We start from the raw sequence: 23,170 nt of genomic DNA, 5'->3' as shown, positions 1-23,170 counted from the left end.
AAGGGATGTTTGAAAAATTGCAGCAGCCACAGGGATTTAGGGGGCAGTTTTGTTTTTAACCAAGTCTTTTATTAAAACCCCGTTTCTTTCTGTCCATGGACTCCATGGATGTCTGCAGTCACTTTTATCTATGTACTCAGTGTTTGAATAACATAATTTTTGAATTTTTTTTTCTGTAATACAGAAATTAGTACAGTCCTAGCACATAGTAGTAGTTCTAAGTTATGGAGTAACCTTCAAGGAGTAGAGAGTTGTATTTGGGTGGTTTTGTTTATACAGTTGTTTACTGAGATGCTTTTTGTTGAGGGATTGGAGTAGGAACATGCATTCCCTTAAAGTGTGAAAGCTGTAATTGCTGTCTGTCTGCAAGTACTTTTCATTAGCAATGGTAATGCACAAAACTGAAAGAATGTTTGTTTAATGGTGTGCTGTTGAAAAATTAATATGTATTAAAATATGTATACTATTTCCCATCTTGTCTGCCTGAAATTAGTGAGATATTGAACATTTGTTTTCTTTCTTTTTCTTTAAGATCTTGAAAACTTTGTCAGGTCCCTGAGAGACAAAACTACATGACGCTGCACCATGACTGACAGTAAATGTGATAGTCAATTTTACAGTGTTCAAGTTGCAGATTCAACATTCACTGTACTAAAACGTTACCAGCAATTGAAGCCCATAGGATCAGGGGCACAGGGCATTGTTTGGTGAGTAATAAATACTTTATTTAAATATGAAAAGCTATAAATATAAAGCAGAATTTGCATGCATTTCTGGTAGAGGTACCAGAACATAAAACACTGGTAATAAATTCTTATGTTACAGGGTTATAGACTAAATAAATTCTAAACCAATTTCTTGCTATAGTTCATGTGCAAACCTATTATTTTGTTTTGGTTTTAGGGAAAATTAATATTTGGATAACTGCATAGATTAGAATGGTCAACAGATTTCTTCATTTCTCATTAACCACTTTATTTCTGTTTCTAGTTCTCCCATTGCCCTTGTAGTTGTCATATTGCAGTGTAAGGTATGACAATGGTGAGAGATTCTGGGTTTTACTCGTTTCTTCATCATGGCCCCCTCTCTTCCCCCTCTTTTATTCCCAATCACTCCTGTCCATTTCTAGGAGCCATCAATGCAGTACCTTGCCATTAACTGGCAGGATGAGGCAAATCAGTGTCATTGTCACTCCATGGATTAACCAGAAAGGGATGCTGTGTGAGGGGTTGGGCTGGCCGGCTCTCCCTTGGTGTGTCACCCCAGCTTTGTGTCCAGCCTCCACTGGCCCAGGACGTGGGAGTCCTTAGGCTGATCCTGAACCTTAGTCTCTTGTATGGCACCACACCTCTGGGCCAGCTAAAGGTAAACACTTTCAAATATTTTTTAGACTGCAGCAATCCATTCTGCACAGCTTAGTGCCAGCCCATATTTTGCTGGGCAAGACTTACTTGGTAACAGCAGAAATGTTTATTGATGTGGGTTTTCATTCCATAAACAGGGGAGCAAACAGATGTACTCAGGAACTCTGTGATATTAACTTAATCACAGCACATGGTGGGCTGTTCGTGCTTTGAATCCAGCCTGCAGTTTGTCTTCATCTATAAAATCTGCAGAATAAGTGTGATGACTCATGTACTGTGAACAACTTCTTGTACAGCACCTGCCCATGTCTTCTTGGCCTTTTCATAACCATAATAAGTTATATAAACAGGTAAAGAGTGCATTTTTGTTGGAGCATGTCTTTATTCTAGAATTTTTTAGATAGCCCTCTTGCCCTGCTGATAGATGATGAACAAGCAAAACGAGAACACCGTATTTCATTCTTCTTCAGTGGGCTGAGTGATGAGAGGGTCCTAGATCTTGGCCATTAGGATTTGGGTAAGATTTAGTATAGTACTGACATTTTCCAGGTATAAGTGTTCTCAGAGTTATGCTTGCTTTAGATGGCATGCAGGAATTCGGGGTGGTTGAAAGTATTTCTCCTTTCATTAGAAGCAGAGCATTTCTAAGCCAAATGACTTTGACTATGTCCCTGCTTCAAAATGAAATGCAGGTAGTGTTAAGGTCAATGTGTTGGGAAGAAGAAATTATTTGACATATTGACTTGTTTTGAAACTACTTGATTTATGGAACAACAGAGTGAAACATTGCATAAATTTTCATCTTCCTGTGAAATAACTCAAGTTGAACAAGGTGCAACATCTTAATTTCTCATAAAATCTTTACTCAAGGGAAAGATACAAAAAATTAGGAAGTAAAATGTAGAAAACTCAGTGTAAGATGGGTGCTATCCTGCTATGTTTGGCTGAAAAAATTGTCAGGTCATTAGTGTAACACACAGAAGTGATATTTTTTTAATCATCCCATGTTTAACATAAAAATTAGGAAAAGTGTTTCTGGAGTTTTGTGTCCGGATTTTATTCCTTTTATGAGAAATTTTTAATACCGCCTGTGTCACTTTAGCTAGGAGAGGTCTAAATTTGTGCTTTTTTCCCCGTTATTTTAATGGGAAACTCCATTGGTATTGCTCCATGTAGTTTTATCTTTGATATTAAAATGTAGGAAAAAAAGTAGTTTTAAAAATATATGCTTGGGAAAAAAAGTAAATGAGAGCTTGAGGAAGACGAAAAAGTAACTCAGTTGTTATTTAGAGGATATTCCTAGCTCACACTGCAAACAGGCTAGGGGAGAAACTGGATATACCTTTTGTATTTTATGTACAAAGCACACATATTTAACTTACTGCACTTCTTTGTTCCTAAATATTAATACATCTGAAGTCTGGTAATCTATTTTGAACTGAATCAAAATAACTTTTGTCTTTAACTTCCTGACATCTTTTTTTTTCCTTTCTTGTCCTTGATTTCCTAAATTTTCTAGTCAATCTCCAAAATAAGAGGTTCAGGTGGAGTTCTTCATATGTGCTTAGACTGAGGCTTGATACATCTGATTTGTTAGATCACAGAGGAGCACTTCCCCTAAAATTATTCCTCTATCCACTGCTGTCCTGTGATTTACAGCTAATTCATACAGACCCTGTTGGTTACTGATTTAATACTAATTCACAGGTATAGTCATTAACATATGGAAGTCATTAAACATTAAAGGCATTGACATATAAAAATTAATTTACATGTAACATCTTTTGGATGAATACTGAAATATCAGTGCTTTCATGTTTGGGAGGAAAATAATTTCTCCAACTGTCTGGCCAGTTGCTTTCCTCCCACTTTGTGTTTCCTTTTGCACAGGCATAAAGGCTTTAAATCAGAGATTGGTCGTGGCATTCAGTAATGACTTGTGCATTTCACAGAACTAAGCTGAAATAAATGCTAGCAAGTCTTTAGGGTAAGTGGCACGTTGGTTCAAATTTGGAGGCATGTCCCAAGAAAACACAGCATCTCCTGGGTGAGCCCTGCTTTGTCGTGGTTTTGCTTTTTTCCAGGAGGGAAAGCAGCGACTTTATGCTGGGAAACTTGATATAATTTGAGTATTGTTGTTCTCAGAGGGAAGCTGTACCTTTTGTTATAGTAATGTAGTGTGATGGTCCTTTTAAGTCTGGTGTCACATACCTCGATCAGATAGGAAAGGAGCTCGCAAAGAGATTAAATGTGCATGGAAAAAATGTGAATGAGAATTCTTTCCTACCCTATGAAAGTAACATTAAATGGAAATAGGGTAATGTGGGAATCCTTATTTCAAACTGAAACTGTTTTAAGACTCGATCTCCCGAGTAGCATGTGCTAGGAATTCACATATATTTTGCCAAATAGTCTGTGTAACTAATGAAGAATATTCCCACTTTAGTCTTGTTTTGTTTGTACAGATACTTTAGCTTTAGATTCTTATAGCTATTAAAGCAAGTGTAAACTTTGACCTCAAACTGCAGAGGGAAGGAACAAACACAACTGAAAAACCGGGTAAATTTAATGGTCATGGTCACTTCTAAACTCTTGTATTCCTCCCTTCAGTCTGAGTTTTCCATAGTTCTCAATTCAGTGCATTTTTTTCCACCCAGAAGCAGATGATGAGTGTAATTTTCTGCTAGGCACTACAGTTTTTTATCATTGCAAACTATCCATGTACAGGAGAATATTGGTCCCTGCAGAGGGGATTGTGGAGACATTGTTGTCATTCTCCTTTAGCAAAGAGAAATTTCCACTGCAAATACTAAATGATTGTCAGTCAGCAAAAGTGTCCAAAAAGTATTCCAAATATACAGACTAGGCAGCTGGAATGCTTCTTGATTTCAAATAAGCCTAAAATATTTTTAGATCTTGCAATTTTGAGTGTGAGTCTTGAGTCAGCAGTTTGAGTCTAAAGACAGAAAGGAGATCAGGAAGACCTCTGATGAATGTCAGTGGCTTCTGTTTGACTTACTTGTATTTATTAAAGGATGTGTAGTTTTTAAAGGATGTTTCTTTTCTGAATTAAAATTAGATGTTGTACCAACAGGTTAGTGGATATACTTTGTCTTAAATCTTGGTTTCTTTTCCTTCCTCACTTCTGCCTCCCTTTTGCACCTCCCCCTCCCCCCCAACAGACTTCAACTTTTTGTCTTTGAACACTTCTAGTGCTGCATTTGATACAGTGCTTGGAATCAATGTTGCTGTGAAGAAGCTGAGTCGTCCTTTTCAGAACCAAACCCACGCGAAAAGGGCCTACAGAGAGCTCGTTCTTTTAAAGTGCGTCAATCACAAAAATGTGAGTTGGGCTTTGTGTTTCTCATTACTGTGTGTTATCAAAAAAGCTTAGGATTTGCTCTCTCACTTGCTGTTAGTAACCAAAGGAATGGAAATAGTGACTGGAAAGATTTGCTGTGGGCAATGCAGTTCTCCCCAATGCATGGCTCAGTTTTTGGGTGAGCTGCTTGGGGTATGAAGTGCCAAGGGGAGGAGGTTTTTGCTGTGTTGTTGGTACAGGGCTGCCATCAGTGTCAGCTTTAGAGACCAGGCCTTGGTCTCTTGTATTTGCCCTTTTTAAGTCATCTGCAGCAAAGCCTGTTTGGCACTGGGATGGTTTGTGGCTTTGACCGTTGTAACTTCCCTGTATTTAAATCTTCTGAGCTTAGGCAAGATTTTTATTAAATACAGTGTTTAACTGGTGGGGTTTTTGGGGGTGCAGCACTGTCTAAAAAAGTGAAAGGCTATGGACAATACTTGTGAATTTTGAAATCTTTGAACCCCCTAAAGTGAGTCTTGATGTCAATACTTCAATGTTCAAATACAAGAATACAGGGTTTATGTGACTGCTGTGTTCTGGTACTAATATGAACTAAAACATTGCTGGTCATTGAAGTTGTGCAGTCAAGTGTCAAACTTCCTGCAGTCAATTAGCCTTTCAGGGTTGCTTTTTAAGTAAGCTTTTGGTGAGGCCCAGATGTAGCAGAATAAAAGCAAGGTGGTTATTAAAGATGGCAGTACAGTAATTTTAGCAATTCTGGAAATAGTACATCATAATCTAAGTTTAATGGGATGGCGTGGGGCACCTCTGTGCACGTGGTCTTGGACAGCCTTGGTTAAAATTCCTTGCACAGCATGTGATTTAAAAGAAGAGATTATTATTTATGGGGGGGAAACAGGTTATATTTCAGGTACTAGGGAGGGAGATAGAAGTCATATAACTTTAAAAAAGAAAAGAAGTGATTTTGTCCTATCTTGGTTGCTTTGGCACACATGCTGCAGTTTGGAACTAGTTCTGAATTGGCAGTTTTTCAGCATATGTGAATTAAGTGCAGCCAAGTAACATTCAAATTGTGTATATAGTAACAGTGTGCACTTCATTTTGCATAGTAACTTCTGCAGTAGTGGAGTTTTATGTGAATTAAAGCAGATGTTTCTTCTAATGTTTGTTTTTATTTTATAGATTATTAGTTTATTAAATGTATTTACACCACAGAAGTCACTAGAAGAATTTCAGGATGTGTAAGTACTAGATTTTTTTCATTTTCTCTGACAAATACTGGCTTAAGCCCTAGAGATGGATTTCCAGTATCCTACAGACTTCACGCTTTGAAAATCAAGAGTAGCTAAAAGCTGAAGTGGGAAATAAAAAAGGGATATTTACCTTTTATTCGTCAGCCTGCCATACTTTGCTTGCACATGCATCTGGTTTCTGTGCCTTGTCCTTCAGCTGCATGCATCACCTCAGGATAATAACTTGGTCTGGATAATGTGAGAGCAATTTTTTACTGTACCAGTCACATCAGCACAACAGTATTTTGGCCTTGATTCAGAACTGAATGTATTTCTTTTTTATTCAAGCATTATCAGTTGGTCTAGAAAGGATTCATGGCCATTTGATTGGTGGGGTATCTAGGTTCCAGTGAATGTGCTGTTGTGAATAGGCTGCTTGGGTAAATGAGGGAGTGTTGTGTCTGAAGAGGGTAAGTAGATGACAACTGAAAATTATTTTATGATTCTTAGTTTTCACTGTGATTATCCTAGTTTTCTTATTTTTTAGAGTAAAATGCAGTGAAAGAGCATTTATGTTGCAATATCTGCAATCTCTGCATCATCTTCACTCAGTCTTAGTTTTTCATGATGCATAAAGATAGAATTATTCTCTGTATTACTGTTTATAAAACTAGTGGAATTTTAGTATTTTGTGACGGAATATTGAACACTTAATTTTTAATAGTATAACTTTCTGAATAGCTAATTTTACTTTGTAACTGTGGTCATGTGTGGGTTTTTTTATCATTGGCTTTTTGACATTTAGGTTAGCAAAGTAGTTGAATTTTTTTAAATACCTCTTATGCTAAGCTTAAACCTCATATGAAAAGTAAGACTTGAGTTTTCTCAATGCTTTCTTTTTTGTGCTTTAGATATTTGGTTATGGAGCTGATGGATGCAAATTTGTGCCAGGTTATTCATATGGAATTGGATCATGAAAGAATGTCTTATCTTCTTTACCAAATGCTCTGTGGTATCAAGCATCTCCACTCAGCTGGTATCATCCACAGAGTAGGTAGTAGTAGATCATTAACAATACTCTTTGTGAACACAGTTTTTATGAAAAAGGGAGGAAGGGAGGGGGTTGTATAAATATGCACATACACCAGAGCAGGAAAATGCAGTCGTTAGTAAAGTGAATTTTTGGCTTATCCTGATTGTGGAGGGGGGTGTGTGGGTATTACTATTAATCCTTCCTTAACTGAAGTAATTTCTTGTTAGGATTTGAAACCCAGCAACATAGTAGTAAAATCAGATTGCACGCTAAAAATCCTTGATTTTGGACTGGCAAGAACAGCATGTACTAACTTCATGATGACTCCATATGTAGTAACACGGTATTACAGAGCACCGGAGGTTATCCTCGGAATGGGATATAAAGAGAATGGTAAGCTGATGGAGTAATGCTTTAAATTATCTGTCTAAAGTATGTCTCTCTTGGAACATAACTACTTTAAAAAGAGGAGGGAGGGCTGATTTCCCCCTGTCAAGTTTGTTGTTATTCTAATCATGGTTTTGGAAATCAAAATTATTACAGCACAATTTTTTGTTGAGAGTATAATAGTTTTCTGTGTGCCTTTCTCCATTTAACATTTACTGCTCCCTCTGCCCTGCTGTAGTTATATCTTGTCATATATTCATCTATTATCTTTTTGCCATGTTTTTTATTCTAAGAAAACTGTTTAGACACTGATGCTGGCTGATACTAAAAAACAATAAACCAGAATATCAATATATAAATAATAAACCCTTTAATCAATGTAATTTTATTCTGAAGCATCTTCTTTTGACAATGTGTCCCCTTTTACCTCTCTGATATATTAAAATATGCTGCAGATCCCTACCATAAACCATGCCTTATATTCTCTTAAGTCTGCATAGTGCTCAAAGGGACTGGGTGTTATATTATTAAAACCAACACAGCTGTAATCTATTGAACATTCAGCCAACGGAATTGCTGCCAAGGAAATTGTCTTTGCATTATTGGGGGTTTACTTGCTGATTTTTCCTAGCACTGGACTTGTATGCTCTTTGCTTTATCACTAGAGCTTGTGGATGCCATGGTTTTGTATACCTGTAGTTTTGGCTGTCTAAAACAAGGGACTTGTGGGACCTTGCTGGGCCCTTGATAATGATAAAAACACTTTATTTAGTGCAGAAGGCAGCTTGTACAGCACATACTGATGTGGATCAGAACTTCAGCAGAGATTGTTCTGGTTGGGACAAAAATAAATTATCTGCAGGACTGTGGGAATACAGTGTGAGTTTTCAAATAAATAATTGTGGTATTTAAAAGAAAATGTCTTTAATCTTTTGTCCTTGTTGCACCTAACATATGATAGTGGATATCTGGTCTGTTGGGTGCATTATGGCAGAAATGGTCCTCCATAAAGTCCTGTTCCCAGGAAGAGATTGTATCCTTCTTCATGGTCATTTCACAAGTGTAAACACTGACTATGTTTTACAACATGCTAGTAACAAAATTCAGAATAGTCAATTGGTGTTGATATGATTGAAAATTCATGTGAGCAGTTTGGTTTTCCACATTGTTGTGTTTTACTGTAGATGCAGATGGTTTTGTTTGTTTTCCTCACATTTGTTCATGATACTTCATAATTTGATCATTTCACTTTTATTTTCAGTTGATATCTGGTCAGTTGGGTGCATCATGGGAGAATTGGTGAAAGGTTGTGTGATATTCCAAGGCACTGATCGTATCCTTCCCTAGTCATCCTTGAATCCCATTCCACTTCCAACAGAAACACAGTTACTTAGATCTGTATAAAAGTATAAACAATGTTTTCAAGAATATGTTTTACTAGATCCACTGTGCTCTTTGAAATTAGTGTCATTAACCAAATTGTTGAGCTTTCCATTTTATTTTCTTAGTAGACTACATTTGATGTAATTTATAGTAGTTGAATCCAATGTGTTATGAGCTTCAGCTTTTGTAGTTTAAAAGACAGATCCTGCTAGGTTTGAAATACAGAAAATATACTTAACTGCTTTTTTACTCTTGTAGATAAGTGTTTTAAGCAAAAGCCTACAAAGTTACTTCTTAACTATGCATGGATTTTGCTTATTATTTATTTTAACAGTAGACTAATTTTTATTGCACAATTTTTTGAGTTTCAATCAGATTTTTTTCTTGTTTATAGCGCTTGCTGGGCAAAGGTGACCTGATGGCAAGCACGCTGCATGAGATCTTTTTTTATTATTATTATTTAACATAAAAAGAAAACCTTTCTGTAGGTTCTTTTTTTTCCCCCATTTTATGAAAATTTGATTTTGTATTTACTTTTTCTATAAGATTGTTATTCTTCCATTTCTCCCTCCAATATTTTTGACCAAGATTTCATAGAATCATAATCTGAGAATAGTTTGGATTGGAAGGGGCCTGAAAAACCATCTAGTTCCAACTGCCCTGCCAAGGGCAGTGACAACTTCAACTAGACCAGGTTGCTTCAAACCCCGTGCAGCCTGGCCTTGAACACTTCCAGGGATGGGGCAACCACAGCTTCTCTGGGGAACCTGTCTTCATAATTGTACTCCAAGTTTTTTAAGTCAATATAATATTTTTGCTCATTAGCAAGGAGCAACCACCACTAAAACATCAGGTGCCTGTTCACAGATACCTGTGTATCTTATAGAGGAGGACTTCCAATTTTAATGCTAAATTTCATGACAATGATCTTCAACAGTTGATCATGCATTATTTAGTAGTAAAATGACTAAATGTTAAATAAGTCTCTTTTTTTTCTACCTTTCTTCCTTTCTATACTTATTATTTTACCTTTTGAAGCCTTCAGACCAACCTAACACAATTCTTCATGGATGTTATGTGTCTTTCACCTGCATGTTGTTAGCATGGGCTATTTTGATTTATTCATGAATAAATGAAGGAAATTTTGTTCATACTTGTTGAATATGCAAGTTACGGTTTGTGATTCTCTCAGGGTCACTGAAGTTCCACCAGTCTATGTTTCAAGGAGTCTCCTCCTCTGATAGGGCAGTGCTTAGCTGTGCTTACAGGGATTTTTGTTTCTTGTGAGAGTTTCAGTTCTCTTTAATGTGAGATATTGAAAACTCTTTGTGTTGTTGATCTGAGTGATCACTGTGTTGGTCAGGTTGTCACCTTCAGCTGCAGGATTGTCTTGGCAGGGTGGTTTATGGGCAGTGCTGCTGTGCATGGCCATGAAGCTTTCCATTTGTTGATTGTGTTTGGGGTTTCTTTTGTTCGGTTGCTTTCTTTAAGTTAAATTTTAAAATGTCTTAGTATTTGGGCATTTAGAGGAGGGAGCTCAGTTCAGCCCATTGCCCAGTGCTTGCCCTTGACTATCTTCCGGAAAACCTACTCTTAGATTCAGCAATTTGTATTTTCCCAGATGGTGGATGGGAGTTTCTGGAATACTTGCAGCAGTACTCTGGCTGGAATGAAATGCTCTGCGTTGCCAGGGTGATGGGTACACAGAACCTGCTCCTGACTGTGCTGGGTAGGCCTGAGTTACTACCAGTTGCTGTTGCAGTGGAAGCGAGAAATGGAGAAAAACCAGGGAATGTAGATACTTAAGGTGAAATAATGGAAAAGCCTGGCAGCAGTGGAGTGTTTTTGATGTTCTGTCTGCCCGTATGGAGAAGGAAACTGATTGCCTGACCAATGCAAAAAGCATGAGGGGTATTTGTGCTTTCTTGGGAAAAGTCATGCTTTGTTGTGATTGTAATAAGGACTCTGTTTTCAACTTCTCTTCTTCCAGAGTCCCAAAAGGCACATAGACTTGGAATGGATTAAATGTCTGATTCCTTCTGACCCCGAAGTCTCTAGAATGGGGAGAGTGGCTTTGTCTGAAGGCTGCGAGGTCATTCACAGAGAGCTTACTCTGCCTGCTTTATACTGAAATCCCACTTGGGTTTCTGATAAGAAGCTTATTTTAAGTCCATCCTATGTTGAGAATTTTTTTTTCAACTTTTACCATCTGTAAAGCACTTTGAAACTGAGATACTGGTTTTTGCCCATTTTTACCTCTAAAGTGGGACAGGTCATTAAGTTTTCTGCCCTCCCTGTAGTCTTCTGAGACCTCAATAAACTGTTTATCTGACTAACCAGGCTGCTGTTACTCAAAGGAGAAGCATCTTGAATCTAGGTTGGTGGAGATCTCACAAAAATCAGTTTCTCAGCTAGGAACAAAATTTCCTGATGTATGTTAATTTTCTCTTTGTGTTTTGTTTTAGCATGACGGTTAACAATATTCACTTCTTAATTTTGATTTTGATATAGCTTTTCCATTGGAATGCATTCAATAAGCAAATAAAATTTTCAATCTTTGTATCAGAAGTCTAAAGTCTTAGCATGGAGCAGTGACTATACATACAATCCTAGTTATATTCTTGACACACTAACTGAAATAGAAGCACCTCAGTGTTTTTAAAATACATCTTAATTCAAAGTATAGCATATTTGTTGTTTAGTTGCATAATCTGTCTATGAGAATGGATAGGTTGAAGTGCTAGATTGTGAATTTAGCTATGAATGTTTACAAGGTCAGTGGATAGGCTCTGCTGGAATTGCACATTTTTATCAGGAAAAACTGGAAAGTGTAGATCTGAGTAGACTTAAATATCAGGAATATTAATGCAGTGTCTTCTCACTGTGATAAATGAGCTTTGTTTCCCCAGCTAGGCTGGTTCAGAGCAGGCTCTGGTATCTCTGTAATGAGTGTCACCATGTCTGGGGAAAATGCCTTCACTTGAGAGAGGGAGAAGGGACAGTTCTGAAGAAACATGAGGCACAATTTCAACCTGTGGCTTGTAAATACTGTTCTTATAAAATATTTAAATTTTGAATTCAAGAACAGAGTTATCTGGGAGTATTACCACGGTTGATACACTTAAACAAAAGAACCTGGTACAGAACCTTCTGGAATATGGATTTCCTGTTCAGAACTCTTCTGCACCTCTTCTGAAGTTGAAAAAGGAAAAGAAACCAACCCCACCCAAACACCAACCAAAAAAAGCCCCCAACCATCCAACTACACCCCTGCAAAACGCTCCAACCCAAAACTTGATTTCCTTAGGAGACAGGTACAAAATTCCTTACTTTGGATGGGATGCATTTGTGCTTTAGGGTTTTTTGTGTTTTTCTCTACCTTCAAGAATTTTCAGTGTTCCTGATGTTATATTGCACTTCAGAAGATTCCACAGCAGCCTTTCTTTTCTGACCTTAGAGTTGTTTTGCTATGGATACAACTGCCAAATAAAGCTTCTTTTGGACTCCAGAGAAGTATTATAATTAGAAAAAGATACTTAAGCATAATGCATTGTGCAGCACTTCCAGCCTGTCCTTCAGATTACAAAATCTGAGTCTTATTTTTGTGTCAGTGTAGCTTTTTGCATGGCAGCTCAGAATACTGCTGATGCTACCATGAAGTTCATCTTTGTGTCCTCTGTTCAAGTTTCCATTAGCTTCTCAGATTTTGTAAGTGGTATTTTTGTAGAGTGCAGACTTCAAATTGTTCAGCTGATTTTCCTAAAGATACGGTGCAGATATTGATCAATGGAATAAAGTTATTGAACAATTAGGAACACCATCAGCAGACTTCATGAAGAAACTGCAGCCTACAGTGAGGAATTATGTAGAAAACAGACCAAAATATCCTGGTATTAAGTTTGAAGAGCTCTTCCCAGACTGGATATTTCCATCAGAATCTGATCGTGACAAGTTAAAAAGTAAGGCGAGTTTTTTCTCTCCTTTTTTCTATGATGTTAATTTAAAATGTCTGCAGCACACTTCATTTAAAAACCTAATAAAAGTATTTATTGTAGTAGATGTCAACATTAAAAACTGCATATCTTCTGTTTCTTTCATTTATGACAAATTCTGGAATCTTAGTAGTAGTTACTAAATATGTACTATTTCCCTGTCCCCAGGATTCTGTTTAATTCTGTTAATTTTAATCCATTGAATAATGTCTGTCATTTAATGTTCTCCAAAAGTAATACTTGTTATTGAGATTATTGCTGATCATCTTTTTCTAGTACATACAGCTCATGTGGGCTATGCTTTATCTTTAGATAATTACTGAGAAAGTAAACCCCCTCCCAACAATCCACCTTATTATATTCTGTAGAAAAGAAGTGAAATGTTGCAGTGCATGTCCTGTGTTCCAGTATTCATTTCCTGTGTCAGACATGAAACTCTACAGCTCTTTTACATGTGTGTTCTTTTCACCTTTACTTTCTAGCCAGCCAAGCTAGAGATTTATTGTCAAAAATGCTTGTAGTAGATCCAGACAAGAGAATTTCTGTAGATGAAGCCTTACGTCATCCTTATATTACTGTCTGGTATGATCCAGCTGAAGCAGAAGCTGTAAGTTTGCAACTAAAATAAATTTTTAAGATTCCAATTTAATAACTTTAAAAATACCTTTAATTTTAGTCAAGAGCATGCTTTGAACTCATTCATTGGCTAGCAGGAGTCACACAGGAAGCCTTCAGATGAGCGTTAGGGGAAGAATCACCTGAAGAACAGCTGCTGGTGGGGAGCTGATATAACTTTGAAAGTGGCTGTTAATATTTAATTTTAGTTACAGAAAGAGGTGCCTGTTTGGTGGCACTCCTGGGCTTTTTGAGACAGGGACTTGCTCTAAGGCCCTGTAAAGCATTACAATGAATTTAATTTTGGTTGATGCTTTTAAACAGCCTTTCAGGACTTAAAAGCAGGACTTAAAAGCAAATTCTGGAGTTCTAAAATGAATGTGTCTTTGAGGTATAGGGAATAAACTGCCAACAAGGAAGGTAAAAAACGCTAAAAAAGTTGTCATTTTTAGGTTTTTTAGTTAAGATTGGGTGTGTTAACCTGATGTAGTAGACACTATAGACTTCTCTTTTCTTTGTAGCCTCCACCTCAAATCTATGATGCACAGTTGGAAGAAAGAGAACATGCAATTGAAGAATGGAAAGGTAAGAAGTGAGCATGACAAATTACATTTATTGTCATATCTTGTGTTATTAATGAGTGGCTGCAGCGTGTGCTGGATTGTGTAACAGACTGGACCCCACTATTCCAAATAAGCAGTACTGCCTGTGGCAACAGGAAAAGAAATCAGTAATGGAAACATGTTGTGTGTGGAGTGAATATTACATAGGTGTGTGTATGTTCATATATATGTGTAGCATCCTGAAGTCTGTTCAACAAAATGCTGCAGTTTTCTGTTTTCCCTTCCCATTGTAATCTGCATAGCTTTTTCCTTGATAGAGAGTTTTCTGAAAAAGAAACACGCCTCTTCTCAGTGTGCATTATTTAAGCCATATCTCTTGACAATATTTACTAGTTCATTTGTTCTAGAAATCTTAAATAGCAGAAGAGTTCTTTGGTGTGTTTTTTTTTCTTTAATCTCATTGCTTATTTATTGACCAAATAGATTAAACTGTTGACTTAAACAAAAGAGTAAACAGCACTGTGGTACTAAAATCAATTCCACCTTACAGTTATAGTCAAAACCATTAAATGGTGAGGCAGTTAAAATTTTAACATCTGCCATCACAAGACCAAGGGTAATAGACATCTTTTATGACTACTTTGAAAGCTGCTTGCTTTTGTAGAACAGCTTTATATATTTCAGATATTGATTCTGGCTGATACATACATATATTATCCTTAGGGCATGCCTGCACAGATAGGTAGGCTTCAAATCATCTTTGATTACTGCAAGGTGGAAAAGTAAAATGGATCAGCTAAATCTAATTGAATGCATTTGTAAACATTGTTACTCAGAATTGAAGATCTTAATCTATTTAGATACTGTTATCTAAGTTACATTAAGATTCTGGGTATTTACACAAGCTTCTGTGATTTAAGTTACAACTCTGTATTTTTCTGGTTGTTGTTCAGGTATCCTAAGTTGTCCTTGATTAGTAAATGAGGGTTTTCGTGCAATATTTTAACTGTTTACCTTCTTCAAAATATCCAGATTTTCCTCCATACATCCATGGAAATGGTTCTTCAAGAATAAATATTATGTATTATTTTGTTATCAAAGTAAAATTTCCAGGGAGGTTTCCATAGAATCATATTTTGAATCCAAATCTGATTTTTAATTTTTTTTTTTTTTTTTACAGTTAATATTAGTGCATTGTAGGTATACATAAAATTTTGGGGTGGGATATTTGTTATTTTTAAGTGGACAGCTATCCTATTTATATAATATGTTGATTTTGGTACAGTCCTGATGTCTTTCTGTGATGCTTGATGAAATCTGTATAATTCTCTTATTGCTGTAGGGCTGGAAAGAGGGAAAATAAATACCTCTACTGTTCTACTTCCAGACTGACTCTTAACCATTTCCTTGTACCTTGATACAAATGTGAATTGTATGCAAATCCTCTGTGATTTTACAGTGCTTTTTCTGTCTCTTCTCTCTTTCCTCCCACCGTTCTCTCATAAGAATTAATATACAAAGAAGTTATGGATTGGGAAGAAAGGAGCAAGAATGGTGTGGTAAAAGATCAGCCCTCAGGTTAGTCATTGTTTCAGTAGTTCTGTGACTGTCACACATAGTGCTGGTCTATGAATGAAGAAATCCTGTTTAATAATGCAGGTAGGCAAAGTTTTTGTTGTTTGGGACTCTTGAGACGGATCTGCCTTTGGAACTCCATGTGCTCTGATTTTTAATTGTTACGAACTTGTAGAAAAAGTTCATTAGTCTTGTGTGTGCGACACCCTGAGCTGCCTTCTCCCCAAAGGGCTCAGTCATCAAATGAAGTTACCAGCACCACGTTACTTCATCTGGTGCTCAGGTAACTTCTGTGCTGAATGCTGTTCTGTGGCTCAGCATGAACCCCTTTCCTGCAGGGTTAAACAGCCTTAGGGCTCCCTCAGGATACTGAACAGTGCAAAGTATTTGTGCCCATGATTGAATCCTTGTGTTTGCTGCTGTTCTCACGGCTCAGTAATCAGAATATTGTGCTGTCTTTTATTAACTCTATCTGTTAGATTTCTTGACACTCAAGTCACTATTCACACTATACATTGTTAGTTTTTTCTCCCTTTCCTCCACAGAGAGGGAGAGAAATAAAAATCTCTTAAAAGGTCACCTTGGCTTTTGAGTGCTGGGGCCCTTAGTGCTTGCTTTTCTCCTTTTTTTATTAATTCCTTGATTTTCTATGGATTTCTGTGGGGAAAGTGCTGCTCACAGCCCAGAAGCGTAGTTATTTGTGACTGTAATATTGTCTTGCCTCAGATTTTATTATGTTTGGTTTTCTTAGCACAGATGCAGCAGTGAATAGCAACACCAGTCCTTCCCAGTCATCTTCTATCAATGACATTTCATCCATGTCAACAGAGCAAACATTGGCCTCAGACACAGACAGCAGCCTGGATGCCTTGACAGGACCCCTCGAAGGATGTCGGTGATCAGCCATGACTGCAGACTTGACTTTGGAAAAGAACTCTTGTTTCCATTGGGCCTGAATTGCTTGTGAGTTAATGGAACCAAGTAGAAAAACTCCATGTTCTGCATGTTCTGCTGAAGTAATGCCTGTTGTTTTTTTTTACTCAGTTGTTATGAAATTGCCTGCTTAATGTTGTAGAATGAAAGCAAATCAATGTCTAAAGAACAAAAGAAAATTTAATTTAGACACTCTTATAGGCTTTTCTTTGTTTCAGCCTATTTCAGGTGAGCAGTTATAATAGACTTTTAGCCAATAACTCCTCTTGAGTGGGTTCATCAATCCCAGTCCAGCTGGCAGGCTTCTGTGACACAGTGGTTGTTTACATTTTAGTACAGTATTGCTCGTTGGTAGGCTTTCTGAATGTATAGTCCCTATGAAGTTTGTTTTAATGTGTGGCTGTGGCAGTTTGCTTTATATAACGACTGGAATGTTGTGTGTAAGTGTGAGCTCACATGTGGAACACTCTCAGTACTATGTTTAAAGGGCAGTTTTTCTTCCACATAGCACGTTTTTTTTCCTTTTTCTTTTTATATCAAACCCTTTCTATCTTCACTTTTCAGCAATTCTCTCTTCTTGTAGAAGAGATAAATGTGAAGTTTAAAGCATAAAGCCATTACTTTGTATTTCACCTGAGTGTCTCTAACTTTTTCAGTCTTTTAAATGTGGATGGAAGATACAGTGGCTTAAATAAATCTTGAGGAAGGATGAGTGACTTTTCTGTGAAGCAGTGCCTGTTTGGAAGAGGACAGTGTGCTAAAATGTTCTGTATTTTCTAGCTTGTGATACTCATCCTTTAACAAACATAAACAGAAAAGGAAATTTTGTCTATGATGCTCTTCATTCACTGCAAACTGATAAAAGGAGAGATGACTTGGAGAGACTTGCAGCCTCAAATAGCTGCATAAATATTTTCCATTTTTTTTAATGGGTCCATTCTATCCAGTGAGTAATTAAAGAAATAAAAGTACAGTAGTTCTGAGTCACTTGTAAATTAAGTATTTAGTTAACAGAGCTTAGCTCTATTCTCACCTTAGGAAACCCTCTATTTGTACTGAGAAGAAAAATGTGTTTAATACGTATTTTCTAAACGCAGTGTCAGACGAGGAGGAGGTTATTTGCTGCTTCCATACAGATTTATCGATACAGTTTTCAGAATCAGATAATACAAAATTGCCTGTTACATTGCACAATCTGTTGAATTAGAAAATGCATTTGCAGTAGAATAGGGCTTAAATTGCTTTATAACACACACTTGTGACTTTGTGCACGTTCACTTTGGAGTGCACAGGTGTGAAATTTTGCTAAAGGATCTCATGTGTGCATGTGTGTGACTGAACTGTAGAACTGTAAGAGTAATAGACATGTACAAGGTGAGGTAAAACACCACTTTCTTAAAGGCACTATATTTAGCTGTTGATCAGATACTCTTGTCTTGAATGTATAAATAGAACCTGTAACATATACTGGCCCAGCCAGCCACTGCATTACTGACATACTTCCCTTGTAAAACACAACTGTCCATTGTTCCAGACCTCATGTGTAGAAAAGCAGCACTTTCTCCTTATGCAAATACTCCTTTTATATTAAATTTTGCCCCTTTTTAATAGCTTAATTTGCTGTAGCAAAAATATCAAGATTTTAATGTCCCAGAAGATTAGGGGGGGGGAAAAAAAAAGTAGTTAACTTTGGAATTATTCTGGCGTCTCTGGTTTTTAAAATTCTGTTTAATTGAATTGCAAGATATTGAGGCTTGTGTTTTTTCTTATTGTTTGGTTATAAACCTATGGATAACTTACTCTGATCTTTGGATACTGACAGTATATGTGAAATATTTTTAGTGCATTCTCGTCACTGGAGAAACATTTAAAAATACACAGCAAACAATTAGTGATTCATTACCAAAGTCATCTGCTGGATTTCATTTTTCAGGACTTCTAAATTTTTCAGCTGAAGGTGCACTGTTCTATGTTCATTTTAACAGTTTCTGCTTTAGAAGACTTAAAGATTTATTTCTTTTTCCCCATGTGATTTGAATATTTGCAGAGTTGAGTTTTTCCTGTTGGACTTGGGCTGCTCAGCACAATGGAGGGTTGGACCAGATGACCTCCAGGTCTCTTCCAACCTAAATTATTCTGTGATTCAAATTGTCTTTTAATGTTTTTAACAAAACTGTCCTGTCTTCATTACTGGAACTGACCTTCTCCTAGTACATACACTTAGCGTGAATATATACTCATGGCACAAGACAAGAAACCCCAACCTTGAGATCAACTGAGTTTATTTGTAAATCTTGTAGGAAAAGCTGTCTCATACCTAAATTTTTTTTAATGTCTTCTTGCTATGGTATACATTGAAGCTTAATTACAGAATGCCTTCAGAGCATGCATGAAATGTCTGTGGGTATTGTGGATTTTGACTCCACTTTAATTCAAAACCAAATTGCAAGTGCACATGGATTTCCAGAGGACACATATGCAGACAATACACAAAAGCAGCCAGATGCATGCTGCAGTTCCCAGGTTATCCCAGAGTGTACATGCAGGCCTTCAGTGCACTGCATGCAGCTTCTCCCCATATCGCTGTTCCTGACTGCAGGGGAAATTCAGTGCCAGGTTTGTGGCATGGTTGTCAATGCCACAAGAACCTCCTCACTGATGGAAAACAAAATGCAATGTAACTTGACAGGGGTTTAAAAATAAGGAGAGTTTGGTGTGCAATATAATCACTTTTATTCCTAATACTAAAATTATGTATGTAAAGTGATGCAATTGACCATTGTTTTGCACTTTGGCATTTATAAATATTTATATGTATTTAAAGATTATGTGTGTGTATACATATATATTAAGGAAACAGCTCAGTTTTGTAAACATGAATGTTACTTTCCTTTGAGAGACTTTGTATAGTGTTACCACTACTGCACCATACATAGACAATTTATGAACTATGACTAAAATAAATGGTGGTCAACATAGATACAATCTGTAATCTTAACTGCTCACCTGAAAAAGAAAGGGATCTTTGGCTGTCAATAGATACTTTACCAGAAACTTTACTTAAACATCTGAACACTGAGTAGCTGAATGGCATTGCAGAAATGGAGTATGTTTTAAACAGTTAATTTTATCTGTGCTTATATAATTTCTCCTCAAAAAAGCCTTAGAAAGAGAAGCTTGGCATTTTGAAATCTGGGTAAGCAGCCTGTAAGTGTGCTTTGAGGAAATACTGTGATATGATAAGTGTAGGTCAAAATTAAGGCTTTGTCTGCATGGATCATAAAAACTAAACTAGTCTAAGGACTGGAAACTACAGTTTGCAAACAGCCTTTGAAGTTTTGTAATGTTTCCTGCAGGGGCTTGCATTTTCTTGTCAAAAAAATGAAAAACTCAACACTGACTAGAAATTAACTAGTTGGTTGGAGAGTTTCAAAAGCTGTTAGGAACCAGAGTGCTCTTGAGGTTTTGGTTTTTTTTACATCCAAACAGAGCATATATGTTTATTCGAAATTAATTAAAAGAAAAAAGCGATTCCATATGTTTAATTTTCCTTTCTTAAAGGAAGGACCTTAAGTGCTAAATCGCTTTCCTTAAAGTTACAATTTTATGAATGAAGTAGGATTTCTCTGTTCCAAATATAGCTGACATATGGAGTCTCCAAGGATGGGCTGGATGAGCCTTGTGTTGTCACAAGGGCCTCCCTCCACTTGGGAGTGAGCTCGGAGGTCACAGCTCCAGGTGCAGACAAACCTTTGTGGTTGTTGGGGAGCGCGGGTTCAGCCTTGCAGCAGCAGAGGGTGTTTGGGTAAATGCTGAGCTGCCTTTGTCTGCATATTCTACATGTGTTGTATGGATTCTATCAGGGCTTGATGCTAAACGTAGTGAGACCATATACTGGGAACCAGATTCTTTCCTGGGATGTGTGTTGTGTAATTCCTGCTCAAAACTGGTTTTGATCCAGGGACACCTGCACCCAGATGCAGAATTTGGACTTGAGTTCTATAATGAATCTAGTGATTTCTTTGCTTTTCCAGAGTGTCTTGAATTATTTTTTTTAACATGTTGAAATATGACAAAAAAAGTGTATTCTGGCTCATTATTTTACATATTTTAGATTGTCTTTTACATGAGTAATGTTTTAAAAACTTCTTACACAAGTTGTCAAATCAGTTTTGGTTTTTGCCCACTCTGCATGCTAAAATAATGTCTGGAGCTAAAATAATGTTTGAAGTAAACCATCTTTTCTCATATTAGCTTTGGAGGAAAGTGGAGAGATAACCATTGTTTCTGTTTGTGTTTTATAAAATGATTATTTTTGTAGCTAAAATTTCAGTTGTTGGATTTCAGTCCCACAGTGTTGCTTTGTGGATATTAATTTTCTGGGTCCGCTATTTCAAACGTGTATAACGTGTCCAGTATAAAATTAAACTAATAAAATGCACTCTTCTGCAATTTGTTATTGAAAAGATGGCAAATCATTTTGGTCCAAGAATTCAAAACAAAATAGAGAAAAATCCATTTAGCTATTTAAGTTTATTCCTTGATGCTGCTGCTTATTTTTTTAAAAGGTGCTTGCAGTTTTGCACAAAAGAAATCAACTTTATTAATTGCTGGGTTTAAGCACTTTAGGATTCTTCTAAATACAACCATATATGGTGTGAAAAGGAATGAAAACATGCTTAATGTGTTTAAATTTTAGTTGCAGGCTTTGCTATTCTGATAGAGTTGATCAGCATGTTTCTTTAAACCTGTTTTCAGAGATTTGAAATAAGAAACTTTTTGGGGGCTGAAATTTAACACATGGTAAGAGATCATTTGAGAAATACCTTCTGAGTGGGTCACTTGATTGGCAGTGTGACTACCTGGCCATCTATTTGATAAAGACACAGCAATGTCTGTCCCTGTAGCAAGGGCAGCTCACTGTGAGCACTAGGATTCCTTTTTTTAAACAAAGAAACTTTTCTTAACTCTTGGCTATGCATCATAAAGTAGTTGTATATGCTGTGGTGAGGCCAGGACATCTGCCTTGTGGGACTCCCTTGCAGCAGATGCTCTGTGACTCCCACAGGAAGACACTGTCCCTGCTCTGAAATGCTCCAACAAACCCCTGGTATTTGCTGGGGTGTCCTTGAACAAGTCCCTGTGGTTTTTTTCCCCAGCTGAGCAGTAGCTCAGCACTCCACAGGCTCCTTAGGATAACAAAGCAGAGGAGGAGGGAGTCAGGTACGAAGAGCATTTGATGCTGGCTGCCTGAAGCAGAGATCATGTTTGTTGCTGATCACAGAGCTCTTCAGTACCCCTGAGCATGTGCTGTTGTCTTGTCTTCTAACTGGGAAAACCATTTTTGAAAACCCAAGTGTGTCACAAGCTTTTCTATGAATTCAGATGCTTAAATTGGTGCTAATTTTTTAAAAGAAAATGTAACAGATGGTTAGCAGTGTTATTTGTCTGTTTTTGATACCTATATTTTCTTAACTGGTGGCAAGCCAAACTTTATAAAATGACTAATGTGCATTTTCAGCTTCATTGGATTCCCAGATTTTCCTAAAGTAAAAAGTTTAAACTTCCATGGTAGCTACTGCTTCTTTGGAGCCATTGCCTTCAGGTGTTTTATACACTAATCAAATGAACACAAATAGAACAGACAGCAATACCTAATTATCCCTTTCTTTAAATCACAATGTGGTTCCCTAGGTGGTTTTAGCAGTTTAGTGTGATCAAGATGCCTAATTAAGAGCAAATCAGAGATAGCTGTGTGCAGTTAACTCAGTGCATTGAAGCCTTACCTGGTTGTTAAGATAATTTATAAAGATTATACAAATCTTAGTCTATTTTAAAGAGGGAATAACAAGCAGAAATAATTAACTGTTTTCATACAAATTAAAATGTAAATTCCAGAAAATATATTATTTAATGTATTACAGAACATGGGCTATTAAAGAGTGTAATAGGCTCATTGAGTGATTAGTTATGAAATCCAGTTTTATCCAATGACTCAAAATAAACCCCCTCCAAAATGTAGTTCTTTGAGAATTTCTTTTGAAATGCCTTCAAGTTTAACTCCCCTCACAATCCTTTGTTGGTTTGGTCCTCTTTCCCACCTTCTGTTTACTGAATGTCACCAAAAGTAGCATCAAGCCCTATCACTTCTTACAGTGTTCTGGTTTTATGGCCTTAATATCAGTTATAGTCTGGTATATAATTTCAGAAGAAAGATGTGCTTTGAAGTCTAACTATAGATACATGTGGCCTCTTCTGCCTACAGAATTAGGCTTTGATTGTCATATCTCATTCTCGATGCTTGTGCAATAGGAACATGTTCCTCTCAATGCAGTGGCTATTTTGTCTGATGCTGGACTTTGGTTTCAGGATGACTAGAAAGTTTTTTGGGGTTTGTTTGGGTTTTTTTTTTTATGGACAGCAGTCATGCTTCATTGGTTTTTTGGACTGATACTCTTTAGGAAACTAGAATTTCATAAGGAAAACTGTCAATAACTAGTCCTGTAGTTCTAGTTAAAGCCTTGTTCTGAAGCTTTTTGGTTGGTTTTTTTTTTCTTTCCAAAAACATTATCGTAAAACAGTACTAAAGCCACTGTAAAATTGCAAATAAATATGTGTACATAAAAGATTTTAGGAGTCTGTCTTATTTACTATATTTTTTCTTTCTTGGTTCTTCCTGTGTTGAAGTGGAATGTTTTATTTAACCAATCATGTATAGATTACTTCTTTCAAAACATGCAGTTTCAGTTACCACTTTAGCTTCCAGTTAAC

General features: G+C 36.8%; 1 protein-coding gene across 5 annotated transcripts; it reads left to right on the top strand.

Annotated features, from left to right (window-relative positions):
- The first annotated feature begins 385 nt into the window (after window positions 1-385).
- On the top strand, window positions 386-23,027 carry MAPK9 (mitogen-activated protein kinase 9). 5 transcript variants are annotated; one of them, XM_017728070.1, is made up of 12 exons: window positions 620-707; window positions 1,130-1,365; window positions 4,578-4,707; window positions 5,869-5,927; window positions 6,830-6,968; window positions 7,179-7,344; window positions 8,600-8,671; window positions 12,498-12,680; window positions 13,196-13,320; window positions 13,850-13,913; window positions 15,398-15,469; window positions 16,223-23,027. In XM_017728070.1, exons 5-12 carry the CDS (start codon window positions 6,840-6,842, stop codon window positions 16,363-16,365), a joined length of 954 nt encoding a protein of 317 aa, XP_017583559.1. In that variant the 5' UTR covers window positions 620-707; window positions 1,130-1,365; window positions 4,578-4,707; window positions 5,869-5,927; window positions 6,830-6,839; the 3' UTR covers window positions 16,366-23,027. The 5 variants fall into 5 exon arrangements, with proteins under 5 accessions (XP_008627115.1, XP_008627114.1, XP_008627116.1 ...); XM_008628893.2 differs by lacking the exon at window positions 1,130-1,365 and having other exon boundaries at window positions 386-707; XM_008628892.2 differs by lacking the exons at window positions 1,130-1,365; window positions 8,600-8,671 and adding an exon at window positions 8,300-8,371 and having other exon boundaries at window positions 386-707.
- Window positions 23,028-23,170: the final 143 nt, after the last annotated feature.

Source organism: Corvus brachyrhynchos, unplaced genomic scaffold, assembly GCF_000691975.1.
Source record: "Corvus brachyrhynchos isolate BGI_N302 unplaced genomic scaffold, ASM69197v1 scaffold21, whole genome shotgun sequence".
Classification (NCBI taxonomy): Eukaryota; Metazoa; Chordata; class Aves; order Passeriformes; family Corvidae; genus Corvus; species Corvus brachyrhynchos.
This window is presented reverse-complemented; position numbering and strand designations above follow the sequence as displayed.